The following is a 16,809-nucleotide window of genomic DNA, read 5'->3' on the forward strand; positions in this document are numbered from 1 at the left end:
AGGCAACTTGGTTCCCAGCCTTGCAAAATCTGTCTGGAGCTGGATCTTGCCACCAGCTGGGGTCTCCACCATCACCTGCCCTTCCCATCCTCCTGCTTACAGCTCCTTGTTTGGGCTCTCAAATGCATTTTCTGGTCCTGCCCTTCTTTTGAGCTCCTCCTCCTAATTTATCTGGCCCAGGAGCCAGCACTCCCCTTCCAGGCATCATCTGCTGCAAATCACAGCAGAGAGACTGAAGGCAGCACAGCTGGGAGAGGAGCTGACACCATTTCTCATGCCTTGCAAGTGCAGCTCTCCTGAAACTATGGACCTGGCAGAGCCAAGAACCTTCCTTCAGCTCTGGTGTACCACACAAACACACACACAAAAGCACACACGGAGAGAAGTGGAAAAGCAAGTGGAAGAGCTCCTCTCCATGCCCACATGGCCACTCACATCCTTGGCAGCACAGCTGGAAGGGCAAACACATCTGGAAGGATGAACACAGCTGGGAGGCTGCAGCTGTTCATGAGTGGTGTCACGACAAGGGACATGCAGGGGCTAGGGGAGAGGCTGAGTTTGTGCAGAAGGGGGAGGATGCCAAATCTGGCAGGTTTTAGGAGGGGATGGAGGTGCTCAAGCCACCCTTGGAGTTAATTCTCCCCAAACCTTCTCTGCAGCCAAACCAACAGCTGAGACAAGATGCTCCTGTTCCTCCCTGCTGTGCTTTCTTGCTTCTTCCTCATCTGTCTTCCCCCCAGAACCCCTCAATAGCCCCAGAAGCTCCTGCTGGAGGGAGCAGCTGTGTCCTGCTGCCCACCATCTGCCTCCAGCTACCCGTGGCACAACCAGGTGCCCAGCATCAGCACTCAGTGCAGGGCCAGGAGCCACCACACACTACCTTCACATGGTGCCACACACACAGCCTCAGGGATGACCACGCTGCAGCCCACGACCACCACAACCCCTCACATGGCCTGGCAGCACCTTTCACCTGAGTCTCCTTGGGGTTTCACCCATCCCCATTGATCTGGCAACAGAGATCCAAAGGCTCCTGCAATGGTTTGGCAGCTGGGCCTGCCCAAGTGAGCACAACCCACTTCAGCCCACCTTGGAGCAGCCTGCCCCGAGAGGTTTTGGAGTCTCCTTCTCTGGAGACAGTCTAAACCCACCTGGACATTGTGATCCTGGGCAAGCTGCTGTGGGTGCCCTGCTTTTACAAGTGGGTTGGACAGGATGAGCTCCAGATGTCCATTCCAATCCTCACCATGTTGGAATTCTGGGATTCAGCTCCACCCCACAACTCCTTACCCTGCAGGGAAGGCACAAGATCAGCCATCCCCCACCAAGACAAGAGCTCTTTTTCCTTCTAAGCATCAACCCCAACAACTGTGCAGTGCTCCTGGGGAGCTGAGGTGACAGCAAGGGCTCCATCAAAGATTTATCTCCAGAAGAAGCTGGGCTCCAAGGCCAAAAGCCAACCTCCCTGAGCTCACCTCCTCTCTGCAGGCACAGAGCAAACACATGGAAGCAGCAGGCACACATACAACGAATCAAAGCCTGGGTCAATTCTGATGACCACTTTACCTCTACCTTTCTGGGAGTTGTTCTGTTGGGTTTTGGGGGTTTTTTTGCATGTGATCAGCTTCTACTTTTAATTACTTCAAGAAGAAAAAGCTCTGCCCAGCCTCCTTTTCCCCTCCCACTTCCAACCTTCCTCTCACTTCTGGCACTGTGACGGATTTAAGCGCTGGGATTACAACTTAACACCAGCTGAGAGAGCTGAGGTTAAGCTTGAGTGAATAAAAAAATGGCATTATAGAGCTTCAGACTATTAAATAGGGGGAGAAAGAAATGGCATGAAGAAGATTAGGGGAAGCAGCTAAGAAAATCAGCATTTAAAAGATTAAGCTGGGAGGGTTTGGGTTGGTTTTTCTTTAATGCAAGCTCGAAGGATTAAGTCCACGTTTGGCCAAAGAGTTGGTGGGGTTGGGGTGGCTTTGGTACTTGGCATGCCCAAGTATCCCTCACCCAAACCATGAGGAGGTTTGATTTCTTGACACCTTCCCTCCCCCAACAGCCAAGGCCCTTTGGGGGGGTCCCAACAGGGCCCAAAAATAAACCCCTCGAATCCATCAAATCCATGAGTTGAAACTGACACTTCCAAGAGAACAGAGGAAGTGGCTCTTGGAGCCAGCTTGGCACTGAGACATCTTTGGATGTGTGGCCCTCCCTTTGCAGCATCCTCATCCTCTGCAGATGGGATGAATCCAAGAAATGGGTGCACACACACACACACACTCCTGACACCAGCTGCCTTTCAACATCACCATCCAAGATATATCATAGAATCATGGAATCAAACAGGTTGGAAGAGACCTCCAAGATCATCCAGTCCAACCTAGCACCCAGCCCTAGCCAGTCCAGACCATGGCACTAAGTGCCTTTTCTTGAACACCTCCAGGGACAGTGACTCCACCACCTCCCTGGGCAGCCCATTCCAACAGGACCATCTTCTTTCAACTAGCAGAGCCAAAACAATGGCAAATTTGAGGCTGATATCTCTGAAATGGGGATTTTAGGCTCTGTTCCCTGCCCTAAAGAAAGAGCAGGTCACTATTTCACTGTTTTGGGTCATAGGCACAAATTCATAGGATGAATTTGGTTGGAAGAGACCCTCCAAGGGCATCTTGTCCAACTCCCCTGCAGGCATCAGGGACATCTCCAGCTAGAGCAGGCTGCCCAGAGCCACACCAAGCCACACCATGTCTTCAGGGATGAGGCTTCAACTACATCCCTGGGCAACCTGTGCCAGTGTTTCACCACCCTCACTGTGCAGAACTTCCTCCTGATATCCAACCTAGATCTCCTCTGCTCCAGTTTCAAGCCACTGCTCCTCATCCTATCCCCACAGGCCCTTCTGAACAGTTCCTCCTCAGCCTTTCTGCAAGTCCCCTTGTATTGAAACACAGCTCTAAGGTCTCACTGGAGCCTTCTCTTCTGCAGGCTGTACTGCCTCAGTTCTTTCAGCCTGTCCCCACAGCAGAGGTTCTCCAGCCCTTTCATCATCTTTGTGGCCTCCTCTGGACCTGCTCCAGCAGCTCCATGTCTCCCTTGTGTTGGGGGTCACAACAATGCAGGTGAGGTCTCCCTAAAGCAGAGCAGAGCAGAGCAGAGGGGCAGGAACCCCTCTCTCCATCTCTGGCCACGCTGGTTTGGATGCAGCCCCAGGGGCCTTCTAAACTCCAAGTGCCTTCACTGCAGAGCCCAAGGCAGCATAGCCCAAACCTCCCAGCTTCACAAATCCCTTCCAGCCACTGCATGCAGGGCAATGGGAAGCTGCAGGGGTTCCATTTCCTATCTCCATATAACTGTGTATGTAGGTGAGTGTATATATGTATAGCTTGATAGAGCTCTGGAAGATGCATTTGGCCTCTCCAGTTCCTAACACAAGCAGCTCTGCTGTCTGGTAGCCTCTCCCAGGGTCATAAATCCTTCCATCCCCTAACACCCCGAGGGGCCAAAGTGTCACTATGTTTGTGCAGGTTAATTTAGGATGCAACAAAGTCAAAGCAACCCATTCCCCCCCCTCATTTATCTCATTTCAGCTGCTCTAAGAGCAAAGCCAGAATCTCCATGGGACACCATCAAAGATGGCAAGCAAAGCTCCTTGACTGCACCACAAACTGCACTTCAGCTAATTAAAAGCCAGCTTGCTGAGATCTCTAATTGACTTTTCCTCTGCAGAATCTTGCTCCAAAACATCTAAGCCTTTCTAGAAGGCACAGCTGGGCTCTGGGTCAGGCCCTCTTGCTCTGCACCTTCAGTAACCTCAGAGGGGAAATCACTGCGCTCAGGTGATGATGGCTTCCAGCATCTCTTGCTCTCAGGCTCCTGGGTGCCCTGTGGCTTGTACTGAAATTTAAGCAGTAACAGAAGAAACACAAACCATCAGTCCTGGGTATTATGAAGAGTGATGTGGCAGCCAAGCAGCCCTGGGGCTGGGTGGTGGAGAGCTACTGCTCAGCCTCATCTTCCTCATCTTTTGACTGCAAGTGGCCTGATGGGGACCCCTGCTCGACCTTGAGGGGGACAGAGCATGGGCTCTGCCTTGCATTCCTTTTCTTAGGCTGCAGCTCACACCTTGCAGAGCTTTGTTATCCCCTCTGGAGGCACCAGGGAGAGGACTGAACTTCTCCACTTCCAGCTCCTCTCCCTGCCAGCTGCCCAACAAGCAATGTCCTGCTCCATTTTAAAACCAGCGCCGGCGGTCGTACTGCACAAGCTGAGTTTTATTGGTCACAGTGACAACCCAGCAGGAGCCAGGTCCCTTCTCAAGCCAAGCCCTCAGTGGCCAGCAAGGTCCTGCAGCTCTAAGGTCTCTGGCGGTGCACAGCGATGCAGTGAAGCGAGGTGGTGGCGGCGGCAGCAGGAGCTAAGCCCAAGGGCAGCTTCTTGCTGCTCCACAAAGCTCTCCTGAGAGTTGATCTCAAGAGATCACTTCCAGCATACTGGCCATGTTGGGGAGGGGGTTAGAGGGGGGGGCAAGGGAGCATTTCTGCCTTCCCCACTCCAAGAGCAAACCCCCAGGGCCTCAGGTATTCCAGCCCCTTGTGCTTTTTCCTCAAGGTCTGTAGTGGATTTGAGAGCTGGGTCCTCTCTTGGAACAGAAGCAGGGAGCGAGGGGATTCCTGCAGAGCAACCGACCCCGTTCCACAAGAGCATCCCAAACCAAGAGCAGAGAGAGGGAGAGAAAAACCTCCCTCCTCTCCAGAGGGAAACAAAAAAAAAACCCCAAACCAAACCTAAACAAAAACAAAAAAGGAGGAAGATAAATCCAAACCAACCCCTCCCTGCACCCCAGGGCTGGTAGAAGGTGTCCAGATCCCAGAGTCCATTGTGTTGGTGGGAAAAGGGCAGCGAGCTCCAGCTCCACCACCCCCATCCCGCGGTCCCCGGGCACAGGTTCCTTGGTGCCGGCTCCTTGCCCCCATCCCTCTCGCTGCAGCAAGGCCAGAGGTGCTCGGTCTGAGCTCTGAGTTTCCATCACGCTGAAGATGTCCTTTCTCTGTTAGCTGTTGCCAGTTTTGCTTTTTAAATTCACAGTCTGATCCAAATAAAAAGGGAGAGAGAGAGAGAAAGAGAGAGAGTGGATGAAGGAGAGGAGGAAGGGAGGTTTGGAGCGGGGAGGGAGGAGCGCGAGGCACGCCAGGCTCTGCTTCTACGCATAGAACTCCTCCTGCTTGTCGGGCTTCTGGTAGGTGACGTTGGCTTGCTTGGGCTCCTCCAGGGTGTAGCTGCCCTCATCCTTCTTCTTCATCCGGTAGATGAGCAGCATGACCAGGAAGGCAGCAAAGAGAGCTCCCACCACACCGCCCACGATCACGGCTGCAACACAGAGAAGCGGCACAGCTGTCAGTGCCCACCTGGCACTAACCATCCTGGGGGTTAAAAGGTTGGGTTCCAGCTTGGGCTGTGCTTTGAGAGCTTGCAAGCAACCTTTCTCCTGGAATCTCAGGATGGGGAAACTAACAATGAGGGTGAGGAACTAATCACAGTATCAGAGTATCACCAAGGTTGGAAGAGACCTCACAGCTCATCAAGTCCAACCCTTTAGCACAGAGCTCAAGGCCAGACCATGGCACCAAGTGCCACGTCCAGTCCTGCCTTGAACAGCTCCAGGGACGGCGACTCCACCACCTCCCCGGGCAGCCCATTCCAGTGTCCAATGACTCTCTCAGGGAAGAACTTTCTCCTCACCTCCAGCCTAAATCTCCCCTGGCACAGCCTGAGGCTGTGTCCTCTTGTTCTGGTGCTGGCCACCTGAGAGAAGAGAGCAACCTCCTCCTGGCCACAACCTCCCCTCAGGTAGTTGTAGACAGCAATGAGGTCTGCCCTGAGCCTCCTCTTCTCCAGGCTAACCAATCCCAGCTCCCTCAGCCTCTCCTCGTAGGGCTGTGCTCAAGGCCTCTCCCCAGCCTCGTTGCCCTTCTCTGGACACACTCAAGCATCTCAATGTCCCTCCTAAACTGGGGGGCCCAGAACTGAACACAGTACTCAAGGTGTGGTCTAAGCAGTGCAGAGTCCAGGGGCAGAATGACCTCCCTGCTCCTGCTGGCCACACCATTGCTGATGCAGGCCAGGATGCCACTGGCTCTCTTGGCCACCTGGGCAATGGTGTGGCTCTGATATGGGGTGAAGAACTGGCTGGAAGGCTGGGCCCAAAGAGTGGTGGTGAATAGTTCCACATCCAGTTGGTAGCTGGCACTAGAGGTGTCCCCCAGGAATCAGTTGATGATCTGGACCAGGGGATTGAGTCCAGCATCAGTAATTTTGCAGATGACACTAAGTCAGGAGCAGGTGTGGGTCTGTTAGAGGGTAGGAGAGCCCTGCAGAGGGACCTGGCCAGGCTGGATAGGTGGGCAGAGGTCTCTTCCAACCTGGTTGATTCTATGACTCAAGGAGCTTCAACAAGCGCCCAAGAGCAGTGATGCTGAAAGGTGAAGAGGACCTGAAGGTTGTAGTAGATAACTGCACAGGGAGTGGTGGACTGGCTTGAGGCAGCCCAGGCAGAGAGGTCCCTGCACAGGCTGTTACCTCCCAGAACCACAGAAAAGCTTTGGCTGGAAAAGACCTTTCAGATCAGCTCCAACCATTCCCTTACCCTGCCAAGTCTGATGCTAAACCATGGCTCTCAGCACCACATCTCTCTCTCTTTTAAGCACCTCCAGGGGTGGGGATACTACCACCTCCCTGGGCAGCCTGGGCCAGTGTTTGAGAACCTTGTCAGTGAAGAAGTTTCTTCTGTTGTCCATCCTAAACCTCCCCTGATGCAACTGGAGGCCATTTCCTCTCACACAGCAGGGATGGTGCAGAAAGTACTCCCCAGGAGCTGCTCACTTGGATGTCTGTTGGCATCCCTCATGCTCAGCTGAAGACCACCAGAACTATAGCTGCTTGGCCATGCCATTGCCTGCAGCTTCCTCAAGCTGGCAGTGAGACATGGGCACCACTGCCCCATCTCTCTGGCTAGGACAAGTGGCTCTGCCAGGCAGTGTGAGGTGGCTGGTGGTCTTCAGCCAGCAGCACAGCTCAGCTTTCCACTCACATCCCTTTTTTATTCCCCCCTAGAAAGCCACCTTAGCAAAATCAACTTGTGCACAGCTCTGCACTCTCCTGCCAAGGACCTGAGGGGACCCCTCTAGCCTTGGAGCAATATTGGCAAGTGACTGTGGGCGAGCCAAGGTTTGCTGCTACACCAACACCCTGCCAAAGACCATGCCCTCTCCTGCCAAAGACCATGCTCTCACCTGCCAAAGACCATGCCCTCTCCTGCCAACACCTGCCAAAAAACATGCCCTTACCTGCCAAAGACAATGCCCTCACCTGCCAAAGACCATGCCCTCTCCTGCCAAAGACCATGCCCTCTCCTGCCAAAGACCATGCCCTCTCCTGCCCTCACCTGCCAAAGACAATGCCCTCACCTGCCAAAGACCATGCCCTCTCCTGCCAACACCTGCCAAAGACCATGCCCTCTCCTGCCAACACCTGCCAAAGACAATGCCCTCACCTGCCAAAGACCATGCCCTCTCCTGCTAACACCTGCCAAAAACCATGCCCTCACCTGCCAAAGACCATGCCCTCTCCTGCTAACACCTGCCAAAAACCATGCCCTCACCTGCCAAAGACCATGCCCTCTCCTGCTAACACCTGCCAAAAAACATGCCCTCTCCTGCCAAAGACCATGCCCTCTCCTGCCAACACCTGCCAAAGACCATGCCCTCTCTTGCCAACACCTGCCAAAGACCATGCCCTCTCCTGCCAACACCTGCCAAAGACAATGCCCTCTCCTGCCAAAGACCATGCCCTCTCTTGCCAAAGACCATGCCCTCTCTTGCCAACACCTGCCAAAGACCATGCCCTCTCCTGAGGCATGGACAACCAACCCAGCTGCCTCTCCTCCCTCCCCCCCTTCCAAAGACAGCAGCCCTGCCTCCCACAAGCCCAGGACCTCTGGTCTCACCTATCAAGACTTCTTTCCTCTCCAGGATGTTCTTCTGGGGGAGCTGAGCAGCCGAGTTGCCGGAGTCGATGGTGTTGTCCAGCAGCCCTGGCTGTGCGCTCCTGCCGGGCCCGGGCGCGCCGGGCGGGGTGGCCGCAGCCATCACCTCGTTGTTCCCCAGCTCGGGCTGAGTCGTCTCCTCCTCCTCCCGGATCTCAAAGTCCCCGCTGGGGCCGTTGCTGACTGGGACCTCCAGCTCGTTGTCAAGGACTGTCGTCACCTCCCCTGGCTCCATCTGGGAGAAAGGACATGGTGGAGCAGGAGGCAAGGACCAGAAGGTGGTTCCTGCCCCCAGCACCTCTGGTGTCAGAGAATCACAGAATTAAGCAGGTTGAAAATGACTTCTAAGGTCACTGAGTCCAGCCTAGCACCCAGCTCTTCTCATTAGCTAACCCCTGCACTGCTCACGCAGCCTCCTCTTCAACACCTCCAGGCACAGCCACTCCACCACCTCCCTGGGCAGCCCATTCCAGTGCCAATCACTCTCTCTGACAACAACTTCCTAACAACATCCAGCCTCAACCTGCCCTGCCACAGCTTCAGGCTGGGTCCCCTTCTTCTGGTGTTGGCTGCCTGGCAGCAGAGCCCAACCCCACCTGGCTACAGCCTCCCTGCAGGCAGCTGCAGGCAGCAATGAGCTCTGCCCTGAGCCTCCTCTGCTGCAGGCTGCACCCCCCCAGCTCCCTCAGCCTCTCCTCACAGGGCTCTGCTCCAGGCCCCTCCCCAGCCTTGCTGCCCTTCTCTCAACACCTTCCAGCACCTCAATATCTCTCTTGAATGGAGGAGCTCAGAACTGGACACAGCACTGCAGGTGTGGCCTGAGCAGTGCTGAGTACAAGGTGTAATGACTGCCTTGGTCCTGCTGCCCACACTGCTCCTGAGCCAGCCCAGGATGCCATTGGCTCTGCTGCCCACCTGGGCACTCTGCTGTCCTGTGAAGAGGGACATCACAGTACCAATCAAAGGGTGACCTTAGCAAGGAACATGGAGAATAAGGTTAGGATGTCCCTTCCCTGTGTCACTAAGGTGGACATTTATGCTGCAGCAAGCAACATAACATCTTAGTGGTCACCAAAAGGCTGAGTGTGGCTCAGATGGACAATTCCTGTCTGTCCCTATCCCAGATGCCCTTCAGATGCAGCAACTCTCACCTCTTCTGTGTTGCTCACCCTAAAGAGAGCCTCACATCCCAGACCAGATCACCATTTGGGCTCTCTGTCCCCAGTGTAGACTGATGGTGGCTGAAACACCTCAGAGATGCCTCCTTGCTAGATGTGAAGTGATGCAGCCCTTTCAAGCTCCAGCAACAGAGCCACGTAAGGGTTGGATGCCACTGGATGAGCCCCAGGGGAGTCTCTTCCTTCTCCCTTTTCTCCCTTCAGCCATCCAGGAGCAGAAGGATGGACAGGAAGATGGATACCTCTGAGCCAGGACAATGGAGCCTCTCTGACATGGCCTCTAGCTAAGTCCCTTTGGAAAGTGACAACACCAGCATGGAAAGCAAACACAAGCCAGGCAGAACAGAGGACCAGAGACCTTTGAGATCATCCAATGCTACTCTTTACCCAGCACTGCCAGGTCACCACTAAACCATGGCCCTCAGCACCACATCTCCACAGCTTTGAAACCCCTCCAGGCATGGCCAATAAGAAATTGTTCCTCATGTCCAACCTAAAGCTCCTCTGGTGCAATCTGAGGCCATTTCCTATTGTCCTACTGCTTGTTCCTTGGGAAAAGAGACCATCACCCAAACCTCCTTTCAGGGAGTTGTAGAGACCCAGAAGGTCTCCCCTCAGGCTCCTTTTCTCCAAGCTGAACAAGCCCAATTCCCTCAGCTGCTCCTCACAAGACCTTCTGAGATGAGTCTCTCCATCCCCCTCCAGCCCAGCCCTGCCTTCCTCATTGCCTCTTGCACATTCTCACACTTGCAGCTTTCTCAGGACCAAACTCCCCAGACCCTCTCTAGTGTCACAGAATGGTTTGGCTTGGAAGTGACTTTAAAGATGGTCTAGTTCCAACTTCCCTGTGACGAGCAGGGACATCTCCCACTTCCCATTTCCTGTGATGAGCAGGGACCTCTCCCACTTCCCATTTCCTGTGATGAGCAGGGACCTCTCCCACTTCCCTGTGATGAGCAGAAACATCTCCCACTTCCCTGTGATGAGCAGGGACCTCTCCCACTTCCCATTTCCTGTGATGAGCAGGGACATCTCCCACTTCCCATTTCCTGTGATGAGCAGGGACCTCTCCCACTTCCCATTTCCTGTGATGAGCAGGGACATCTCCCACTTCCCATTTCCTGTGATGAGCAGGGACCTCTCCCACTTCCCATTTCCTGTGATGAGCAGGGACATCTCCCACTTCCCATTTCCTGTGATGAGCAGGGACCTCTCCCACTTCCCATTTCCTGTGATGAGCAGGGACATCTCCCACTTCCCATTTCCTGTGATGAGCAGGGACCTCTCCCGCTTCCCACTTCCCTCTGATGAGCAGGGACATCTCCCACTTCCCACTTCCCACTTCCCTGTGATGAACAGGGACATCTCCCACTTCCCTCTGATGAGCAGGGACATCTCCCACTTCCCTCTGATGAGCAGGGACATCTCCCACTCTATGTCCCTGCCCGTGGCATGGGACTTCTCCCAGTAGCCTGACCTGCTACATGTCCCCATACTGAGCTGGCAGGTCCCCACTGAACACCTCCAGCCAAAGCCTCCCTGGATCCCTCCTTCGCAGAGCCAAAGGCTCCTTCACAGCTGCCTGGGAACGCTCTGCATGGCGATGAGCAAAGAGGAGGATGGGCAGAAGCAGGGGCTGGTGACAGGAGCCCTCTCCATGTCACACAGCCCGGGGCACCAGCACATGGCTCACTGCTCCCCACCAGCAGGAGCTTTTGTGACAGAGATTAATTGAAGGTCAGCGAGAGCCCAGAGCTCTCTGCAGCCAGAGAAGGGCACTAGTTTAGACTCATCACTGCACCTTTCACTCAGAGCTCTTTGCAAAGGGGCCCCGAGGGGCTGGCAATGGGAGATGGATCCGGGGATGAAATCCCCTGCTCAGGACACCCAGCGGGCTGGAAATGCACCAGCAAGCTGTAACTGTGCAGCAGTTCACAGAATCACAGAGACAGTCAGGTTGGAAAAGCTGCCCGGGGTCACCAAGTCCAAACTATAACCCTATGCTACGAGGTTCACCCCTAAACCAGACCCCCAATCCCCCCCTGGGCTTGGAATGGTACCTTGAGCCCAGACACCAGGCTCATTCCCCATGAGGTGGTGGCAGTGGGACCCTGTGAGAGCCTAAAACGTCTCTCTCTTGTAAATCAACAGAGATAAAGATTGCCTTGGTTACCCTCTCGGGTTCAGCCAAGCTGCCTGGCTGAGTGCTCAAGGATGCAAATCAACTCAGAGAACTCCTCACCAGCTCCAGTGAACATCCCCGAGCCACACACACGTCTCTCTCTCACACACCTCTCCCCATCTGCAGCTGATGCTAATATAATCCCTGCTGCTTCTCTTTTTCTCTTGTTCCTTCTCTCTCACCCTCCTTTTCTCTCTCCCTCCTTCTCTCCCTCCTTCTTTCTCTCCCTCCTTCTCTTCCTCCTTCTTTCTCTTCCTCCTTCTCTCTCTCCTTTCTCTCCCTCCTTCTCTCTCTCCTTTCTCTCCCTCCTTCTCTCTCTCCCTCCTTTTCTCTCTCCCTCCTTCTCTCCCTCCTTCTTTCTCTTCCTCCTTCTCTCTCTCCTTTCTCTCCCTCCTTCTCTCTCTCCTTTCTCTCCCTCCTTCTCTCTCTCCTTTCTCTCCCTCCTTCTCTCTCTCCCTCCTTTTCTCTCTCCCTCCTTCTCTCCCTCCTTCTTTCTCTTCCTCCTTCTCTCTCTCCCTCCTTCTCTCCCTCCTTTCTCTCCCTCCTTCTCTCCCTCCCTCTTTCTCTTCCTCCTTCTCTCTCTCCGTCCTTCTCTCCCTCCTTTCTCTCCCTCCTTCTCTCTCTTCCTCCTTCTCTCTCTCCCTCCTTCTTTCTCTCCCTCCTTCTCTCCCTCCTTGTCTCTCTCCCTCCTTGTCTCTCTCCCTCCTTCTCTCTCTCCCTCCTTCTCTCTCTCCCTCCTTCTCTCTCCCCCTCTGTTTTGCCCAACTTTACCCTTTAACAAACTGTCTCACTTGCACCTTAATTTCACAACATGGAAACCTGTAAGAACAGATCTTGCTCCTCTGCACAGAGATATTGTTAATCTCTGTTCTCTGGACCTTGAGGGACCCCCAGCCTTGCTTCCATCCTGCCTGAGGGAGCTGCAGAGTCAGGGACACCAGGCATGTGCCATACCCCTGGCTGCCCTCCACCTGTCCTCCTGCAGCCTCGTCACCAAGCTCTCCCCAAGCTAAACCCCCATCCCCCCCCCGGCTTTATTCCCACCTCTCCAGTTCCCCAAATGTTCCACTCTCCACAGAGCTGGGAAGAGCCCAGCCTGGCTTAGTCTCCCTCAGCTCAACCAGCTAAGAACAGATCAACCACAAACCCTTCCTACCACAGCCCTACAGCAGGCGAGAAGAGCTCCTACCTGGGGGGGTTCTGTGGGTGGCAGCGTGGCAGGACTGGAGGGCAAGGCAGTGCTTTTTTCTGTGAGGTCTGCAGTCCTGGAGGTGCTTGGTTTTGGCAGGGACCTGGGCTTGGCTGTGCTGCTGGGGACAAGCCACGACGTGGCCACCTCTGTTGGTGTGCTGGTTTCCAGGAGGGAGGTGGTTGGCGTCTCTAAGGTGGTGGCTCGAGTGGTGGCTGCCTTGGTGACCAAGGGAGGCAGGAACCTCTGGACAGTGGTGGGCTTGGCAGTGGCTGTGGTGGTGCTGCTGGTGGTGGTGGTGGTGGCCACAGTGGTGGTGGTTGTGGTGGTGGTGGTGGCTGCAGTGGTGGTCGCGGCGGTCGTGGAGCTGGTGGTGGTGGCAGGCGACTCGCTGGTGGCAGTGGTGGTGGTGGTGGTGGTGGTGGTTGCTTTCCAGCTGGGGACCATGGGTGTCTCTGTCACCCTGGGGATATACAAGAGGCTGGTTGTCTGCTCGGGGGTGGTGTCCTCAGCAGGGAAGGGCTCCAAGGGGGTGGCCACAGGCTGCACCAGGGTGACAGGCAGCACGGCCGCCGTGGTGGGCAGCGTGACGGAGGTGTCCGTGGTGAGGGTGGCTGCTGTCTCCAGCCCTGACTCCTGCTCGAAATCTGAAAGGGGAAGAAGAGTGAATGGTGAAGCTGCTGCTGCTGCCCCAGCACCTCCCAGTGCTGACAAGTCCCTGCCCACAGCCCTAAAGCCATTGGGATCGTGGGCTGGGCTCAGGCTCAGCAGAGACCAAGGGCTGCGAGTTCCCATGTGGTGGCCAAAGCTCCTCTCTCAGGTGGATGAAGGCACTAAAACATGGCACATGTTGGTGTGCTGGGGAAGGGCTAACCCTGCCCAGTATGGCCAGAGACTGAGATAGGACATTGAGTCAGCTGAGCCCAACTTTTGGGACAGTTCCTGCCTAGGAGAGGGCAGGAGGGTAGCTCTAGGAAGAGGGATAAGGAGTGACCTCTGCCCCAACATCCCATGACAATCCTCTTTCCAGTCCCACCAAAACCCACAGCCAGGCTCCCCTGTGACCCTTCCTCAGGGACCCCACAGCTACTTACAGCCTGAGCCAGAGCCTGAGTAGACATCATCCAGTTCATCATCCCCAAAGGGGTCATCATCCCCGGAGCCCTCCAGGTCCACAGGCCTCTCATAGTTCTCATTGCGCCAGCGCTGAGCCTGCAGCCAAGAGGGGAGAGACCTGTGAGCAGCCCAGCCTGGCCAGGTCACAGAATCAGAGTGCACTGAGCTGGAAGGGGCTCTAGAAGGTCATCTTGACCAATCTCCCTGCAGTCAGCAAGGACATACCCTACCAGAGCAGGTTGCTCAGAGCCACATCAAGCCTGACCTTTAGTATTTCCAGGAATGATAGAATCACAGAATCACAGAACCAAGCAGGGTGGAAGAGAGCTCCAAGCTCAGCCAGCCCAACCTAGCACCCAGCCCTGCCCAACCAACCACACCATGGCACTAAGTGCCCCAGCCAGGCTTGGCTGCAACACCTCCAGCCACACAGACTCCACCACCTCCCTGGGCAGCCCATTCCAGTGCCAATCACTCTCTCTGACAACAACTTCCTAACAACATCCAGCCTCAACCTGCCCTGCCACAGCTTCAGGCTGTGTCCCCTTCTTCTGTTGCTGCTTGCCTGGCAGCAGAGTCCAACCCCACCTGGCCACAATCTCCCTTCAGGCAGTTGCAGACAGCAATGAGCTCTGCCCTGAGCCTCAGGTGAGGCTGGGAAACCTGTGCCAGTCTCTCACCACCCTCACTGCAAACAATTTCTTCCTAACATCCACTTTCAATCTCCCTCTCACACTTCAAACCCATTCCTCCTCATCCTGCCATTCCCAGACCTTGTCAATAGTCTCTCCCCAGCCCTCCTGCAGCCCCCTGCACATCCTGCAAGGCCACTCCAAGCTCTCCTGGAAGCCTTCTCCTCTGCAGGCTGCAGAGCCCCAACTCTTGTAGCCTCTCCTCATAGGAGACCTTGATAAAATCATGGAATTGTACAATCATAGCATGGTGAGGCTTATATAGGACCTAGGCTGGGTGCTAGGTTGGACTGGATGAGCTTGGAGGTCTCTTCACACCTGGCTGATTCTATGTAGATATCAACCAGTCCAAACACCCTGCGAAAGCAGCATCACCCAGGACACATCCAGGAACACATCCAGATGGATGTTTGTGCTTGGATGCAATCCCAAACACAAACAAAACTCCAGGGTGGGCAGTGAGTGGCTGCAGAGCAGCCCTGAGGAGAGGGACTTGGGGGTGCTGCTGGAGGAGAAGCTCAGCAGGAGCCAGCAGTGTGCACCTGCAGCCCAGAGAGCCAAGCAGAGCCTGGGCTGCAGCAGCAGCAGTGTGGCCAGCAGGGCCAGGGAGGGGATTCTCCCCCTCTGCTCCCCTCTGCTGAGACCCCACCTGGAGTGCTGCATCCAGTTCTGGAGACCCTGGGACAGGAGGGATGTGGAGATGCTGGAGAGTGTCCAGAGCAGGGCCAGGAGGATGCTCAGAGGCTGCAGCAGCTCTGCTGTGAGCACAGCCTGAAAGAGTTGGGGCTGTGCAGGCTGGAGCAGAGGAGGCTCCCAGGGGACCTTCTTGTGGCCTGCTAGGATCTGAAGGGATCTCCAAAAAAGCTGGGGAGGGACTTTTGAGGCTGTGAGGGAGTGGCAGGAGTGGGGGGGATGGAGCAAAGGTGGAGGTGGGGAGAGTGAGGCTGGAAGGGAGGAGGAAGTTGTTGAGCAGGAGAGTGGTGAGAGGCTGGAATGGGTTGCCCAGGGAGGTGGTTGAGGCCCCATGGCTGGAGGTGTTTGAGGCCAGGCTGGCTGAGGCTGTGTGCAGCCTGCTCTAGGGTAAGGTGTCCCTGGGCATGGCAGGGGGGTTGGGACTGCCTGCTCCTTGTGGTCCCTTCCAACCCTGCCTGATTCTATGATTCTATGGGATTTAAAAGCCTCCACAGAAGAAGACTCCACAACCTCTCTGGGCAGCCTGCTCCAGGCTCCATCACCCTCACACCAAATAAGTTTTTCCTTCTGTTGAGGTGGAACCTCCTGGCACCCAGCTGCTGTCCACTGCCCCTTGCCCTATCAGAGGACACCACTGCGAAGAGCCTGGCCCCTTCTCAATAGCAAACAACATCAGACTTCAAATGCTTCCCAGCTGTGTGAGTACCTGAAGAGCCCTTGCTAGCAGGGCTCTTAAACATCTTGTTTTGCAGATCAAAGTGTCTCCTGTTTGTGCTGCAAGGGAACAGTTTGACACTTCATTACAAGCCGAGCAAGGAGGCTTTGATTTGCCAGATAGCATCAGATGTTTCAAGATGTAACAAGCCAGGTTAGTGCTCAAATTCAGAATAAAGGGGCTGAAGGGTCCCCTTCACCTGTTGGAGAGTTTTAGCTCTTGATAAGAGCTTCCAGCTTCTTTGTTTTCATTCCAGATTGGAATTAAAAGGAGGTTTGAACAGGTCCCAGTGACATTGAACAGATTCATGGGAGCAGAGAATCAGAGAACCACAGAACTACATCATGGTGGGGGTTGAAGGGATCTCTGGAGATCGTCCAGTCCAAGCTCCCTGCTAAAGCAGGGCACTCAGAGCAGCTTGCTCAGGAGCACAATGGCCAAGTGGGGTTGGAAGCTCTCCACAGAAGGAGACTCCACAACCTCTCTGGGCAGCCTGCTCCAGGCCTTCTGCAGCCTCACACCAAAAATGTTTCTCTTGCTGCTCAAATGGAACCTCCTGGGTGCCAGTTTGTGCCCACTGCCTCTTGTCCTGTCCCTGGGCACCACTGACAAGAGTCTGGCCCCAGCCTCTAGCCCCCCACCCTTTAGCTCTTGCTGAGCATTGTTCAGCTCCCCTCTGGGGCTGAGGGAGCTGGGGGTGTGCAGACTGCCCTCACTCAGCCCTGTTATGGCTGCAGGAGAAAAGGTCCACTGGGGTCCAGTGGGCAATGCTTTTCCTCTCTGAGCTTGGTGTAGTGTCCATGGTAGCTGCAGAGCTGCTGATATCCAAACCCTTCTGGCCCTGCACTTAGCTTGGGTCATTTAGAGCACTGCAGGAACCTGTAGTGAAATTTCTGTCCCTGCTTTAGACTGTGATGGGACATGAGGGGACACAGCTGGAGTGCTGTGTCCAGTTCTGGGCTCCTCCACTCAAGAGAGATGTTGAGGTGCTGGAAGGTGTTTG

General features: G+C 55.1%; 1 protein-coding gene and 1 long non-coding RNA gene across 2 annotated transcripts in view; one reads left to right on the top strand and one right to left on the bottom strand.

Annotated features, from left to right (window-relative positions):
* Positions 1-16,809, top strand: part of LOC135190905 (uncharacterized) — a 614,761-nt gene that overhangs the window by 58,189 nt on the left and 539,763 nt on the right. The window lies entirely within an intron of this gene.
* The window catches only part of SDC3 (syndecan 3), an 80,261-nt gene continuing 65,057 nt past the window's right edge, over positions 1,606-16,809 (bottom strand). Inside the window, exons 2-5 of the mRNA XM_064172397.1 lie at positions 13,685-13,802; positions 12,591-13,237; positions 8,003-8,276; positions 1,606-5,367 (exon numbers count right to left, since the gene is read on the bottom strand). Coding sequence (XP_064028467.1) covers positions 5,201-5,367; positions 8,003-8,276; positions 12,591-13,237; positions 13,685-13,802 — 1,206 coding nt within the window. The 3' untranslated portion in view covers positions 1,606-5,200. The remainder of the gene's footprint in view (positions 5,368-8,002; positions 8,277-12,590; positions 13,238-13,684; positions 13,803-16,809) is intronic.

Source organism: Pogoniulus pusillus, chromosome 37 (assembly GCF_015220805.1).
Source record: "Pogoniulus pusillus isolate bPogPus1 chromosome 37, bPogPus1.pri, whole genome shotgun sequence".
NCBI classification, from domain to species: Eukaryota; Metazoa; Chordata; class Aves; order Piciformes; family Lybiidae; genus Pogoniulus; species Pogoniulus pusillus.